Source organism: Poecilia formosa, unplaced genomic scaffold, assembly GCF_000485575.1.
Source record: "Poecilia formosa unplaced genomic scaffold, Poecilia_formosa-5.1.2 Scaffold136, whole genome shotgun sequence".
NCBI classification, from domain to species: domain Eukaryota; kingdom Metazoa; phylum Chordata; class Actinopteri; order Cyprinodontiformes; family Poeciliidae; genus Poecilia; species Poecilia formosa.
This window is the reverse complement of record NW_006800075.1, coordinates 1,542,160-1,546,616: the sequence shown is the minus strand read 5'-3', so window position 1 is coordinate 1,546,616 and position 4,457 is coordinate 1,542,160. Positions and strand designations below refer to the sequence as shown.

At 37.8% G+C, this 4,457-nt stretch overlaps 1 protein-coding gene across 1 annotated transcript; it reads right to left on the bottom strand.

Moving 5' to 3' along the window:
- Positions 1-548: 548 nt before the first annotated feature.
- LOC103145179 (ADP-ribosylation factor-like protein 3) lies at positions 549-3,819 on the bottom strand (the record flags this gene model as incomplete). Its single annotated transcript, XM_016676568.1, has 5 exons — positions 549-1,174; positions 2,301-2,486; positions 3,214-3,264; positions 3,368-3,484; positions 3,565-3,819. Coding segments are annotated over 5 exons (657 nt in total), but the record flags the coding sequence as incomplete, so codon positions are not given.
- Between the last annotated feature and the right edge of the window lie 638 nt (positions 3,820-4,457).

The following is a 4,457-nucleotide window of genomic DNA, read 5'->3' as shown; positions in this document are numbered from 1 at the left end:
ATCCCTCCATCCATCAGGCAGGCTGATTACTTCCATACAACGGTGCATTGATGCAGTAATTCATGCAAAAGGAGCCCAGACCACGTAATCAGTGGATATTCAGTGGTGTGAAAAATGTTTTAAATGAAAGTACTCTTTATTACGGGAGGAAAAAAATCAATTTGAGGTTTTCCTGAGCTCAAACAAATGAAATTAACTTGATGATATTGTGATTTATTGAGATGTCTTTTGTATGTGAATGTGTTGAATTCTTAGGCAGCCATTTTGTTCAGCCAACTTTTCAAACCTCTTTATTTTTCTTTTTTATGCCACGTACATTTTCTTTCAAACCGGACAGATTACATTCAAGAATAATAAAAAGAAAATGCTAAAACAGTGAATTCCCTCACTAACCCAAGGAGTACATAGAAATGTTTCAAACCATACAGTACATTTATCTCTGCCATGTTAGAAATGCAAACATTATAGACTACACGGTACAGCAGGATGCAGAATACTCTACGACATGACAAAAAAGGGCCGGTTTATATACAACTGATCCAAAAATGTAGTGTTCCTCACACATTAATTTATTTGTCTTTTTGTACATATTAACACAGTATCATTTTTAAAGGGGAGAGTCCAGGCAATTCTCTCGTTCTACTTCACCATAAATAAAACAGTTACAAAAATATACCTCACTTCAAACAGAGCAGTAGCAGGAAATGGGCTGGGAGCCGCCGTGGAATGATTAAAACAAAAAAGTAATAAAAATAAAAACAGGAATACATCAGAATGAGATGGAGGCGTGCCGGAAGATCCTGCAAGAAGCAGCAGATGAATGGAAACGCTTCCAATAGGCGACAGTAAGAATCACATGGGTGGTGCTGGTTGGTCCCTTTCGAAGGCTAACGCCTCTCTTCTTCATGGAAGCCAGACGACGCGCGGAGATTCGTACGCATCTGCGATGTAGCGATGCTTTGGGGGGGAGGAGTTAGAAAAAGTCCACGTCGGATTAGTAGTGCGTGTACATTCACAGGTAAATCCCACCGTACTGAGGCTCAGGACGTGACGCGTGTGTCAGTGTGTGTTTCGCACGCTGCTGCTGCTGCTGCACATCCTGAGTCGTGAAGGAGTGAAAGCGATGCTATTTCTTCTTGGAGTTGACGCTTTTGCAAACCCAATTCATGCCCTCCTGAGGAGCAGAAGAAGAAGAAACAGTTTGATGAGCTCGGAAAAGCTTCCGAAATACAAGTGAATCTAAAAGAATATAATATTAACAGCCATAACGTTTCATTACACACACAGTGATTTATTTTTGTTGAAACACACATCTGTTTGGGGGCGAAATAATCTGGGTGTTCATATGTAGGCAAACGTATTACTGGAAAGTTTAGTGGAAGAAAAAAGTGCGGTACAGGGTTCAGGCACTTAAAATTCAAGGGCTTTTCAAACTTTCCAAGCACCACACGTTGGAGATAAAAACAATACAAATGACCTAAAAAAAAAAAAAAAGACAGTTACATAATACAATTTATTATTGTTATAAATAATGTCTTGTGCTAGAGTAACAACATTTTATGTTTTAAAATGTCTCTTACACACCCTTTACACCTGACTGGTTTGAGAACAAAACTCTACCTTAAGAAAAAAATCTCCCAATTTCATTTACGTTATTAAATGTATAAAATATAAACCAACATTTACTTCAGTTACACAGATCAATAAGTCGCCTTTTGAGAAATTAGGAATAATAAATTTTCCTTACAACTATCCAAACAAATTGTGTTCAAATTAAATGCTTAAACTCAACACGATGTACAACAACGACAACCTGACCATCCTCTGCATGAGATTGTCTTGGGAAACCAGAGTGTCTTCAGTCAGAGGCTTCTTCAAATTTGCTGTAATACAGACTGCTACAAGAGACCCTTCACGATTTACAATAACTCTTTGAAGAATTTGAATTCATATGAGTTACAACATTTAATTTCCCTTTAGGTTCAGTAAAGCATTTTTGAATTTGAACGCCACAGGCTGATTGCCTCCAGCCTCACTGATCCAGTAATTCATGCAAAAGGAGCCCTGACCAAGTGCTGAGTGAATCTACTGTACAATCACTTTCACTAGACCAACATCGCTGTACTTTAAAAAAAAAAATAGTGGTACTGTTTAATATTCTTATTTTCTAAAAAAAAAAAAAAAAATTGGGATTTACATGCTGTGACCCATTTTGTGAATTGCTGACATGAATTAACTTTCTAATTCATTGAATACTGTTTAATGTTTGTGACGAGCCAGACGCTGGGCTTCCTGCTCACCTGAATCCCCTCTCCAGTGAGAGCGGAGCAGGACTGGATCTGCCACATCCGATCGCGGATGGTGTGCAGGTTGAGTCCCTCTGCGATCTCCGAGGCTGGAGCCGCCGTCAGCAGGTCCTGCTTGTTTGCAAAGATCAGCACAGGAACGCCGCTCAGCTTCTCCTCGTCCAACAGCTCCGCCAGCTCCTGCAACAAACACACACATCTGTCCATCAGACACACGGATGAAGCCAGGAAAACAGAGGGAATTCAGCTGTCTGCTGGTTAAAGCCAACAAAAAAACAGAGCCTGTAGTGAATCTGTTTTTACACATTAACACAAAATTTAACTTCTGTTATAACATAATTTAAGAAAATCATGATCCGTTCAAATGAATGTGTCTTTCAATGAAAGGGATCAAAAATGAATCAAAGTAGAATTTTTCTTATTGAAATGTTCTTAATGTATTGGATTAAATCACTTATTTGGGAATAATTTTACACTTATTTTGGTGTTTCTCGATAAATAAACAAGCACAGCCAAAATTGAAACAGCATCTTATCAAAATGGGTAGTTATTTGTTTTTCTTTTGTGACAGAAACAACATTTCAGAGTGCTCAGGAACAGAAAGGGCACCAATAATTCATGATAATACCAGGTATCAAACTAAACCTAAATATGTTTTACCTCAGCATACTTAAACACAAATTGCAAAAATAAATAAGAGCAGGTTATTATTTCCTGTATAAAACAATAAAATTACAAATTATTGATTAGCTATTGCAGGAGTCAATTAGTGGCTAATTTTTTTGGTATTACCAGAAAGGTTTAAAAAAAAGAGAAAATATACTTTTTAGTTGTTAAAATTTGAATTTCATTTAATTTTACAAAAATATGTTAAAAGTATAGAAATGAATCTGCTTATTGCACATACCTGCCCTGTTTCCTCAAACCTCTTTCTGTCAGCACTGTCAATAACGTAAATCTGAAAAGAGGAAAACCGTTCAGTCATCAACGCAAACATCTTTATTTAATTCAACAACTACAATATAAGCTCCCAGCCCGGGGGGGAGGGGAGCTCCCATTACCAGCACATCTGTGTTTTCAAAGTAGTTCCTCCAGTACGGCCTGATCTTCCGCTGGCCTCCGATGTCCCAAACGTTCAGCTTAAACCCCTGAGACTGTACACTCTTAATGTTGAATCCCTGCAGAGAGCACAAAGCACAGAGCTGCTGCCAAGCCGCGCTGGAAGCAGGGAGCGGAGGAGTCTTCGGCGCTTTGCTACCTGTGTGGGGGTGATGTGGCTGATGTCCTCTGAAGCCAGCTGTTTGAGAAGCGTGGTCTTCCCCCCGTTGTCGAGACCCAGCAGCAGTATCCGAACCTCCTGGTCTGGAGTGCTTTTTAGCTTACGAAGGATGGACAGCAATCCCTGCAGCAAACAGTGGCAAGGTTCATTGTTCCAAGGGAAAAGAGAGATTATAATAGCAGGGAAAATTACAGAATATGCAACAAATTTACTCACAAATCCATAATTGTTGGTTTAAAGTAACAACGTGACAGAAATGAAGCATTGCCACGAGTAGACAAACAAATGAACAAAAAGAAAATGGATGTGTTTGATGAAAACTTGACAGATATCACTTTAAATTACTATATGCTTGTAATATATTTGAAAAGTTTTTGAAAGTAAAGAGACTTAGCCAATAAAAACCCTGTGGATGAAATGGAAATATCACATCTTATTTTATTTTTCCCAGTAGATAGACAGACTATTCATTATCTGGAGTTCATGTTTGCTGTGAAACACTTCAAAATTATTTTGTTTATTTACTGCAAGTCATATTGTCATACTACCGTATATTATGTTTCCATAATATTATCCACACCTTATAGATACCTGAAAATGGTCACCTAACAAAATTATAATTATTACGATTTCTGTTAAACTTAAATTCATCTTGAAAATATAAGAGAGACAAATATACCAGAAAACAAACCTGCATGAGATGAAGCTTATTATTATTATTATTTGATAAGTTTTGTGAACAAATACTCTTAATTTTTGGATGCTCTGCATCTGGCAGGATTTTTACTCGTACCTTTTTTCTTTTGGACAGTCGTTATGACACGTAACCGTGGCACCAATACATTGTTTTTACAATTGGGAGCAGCTGATTA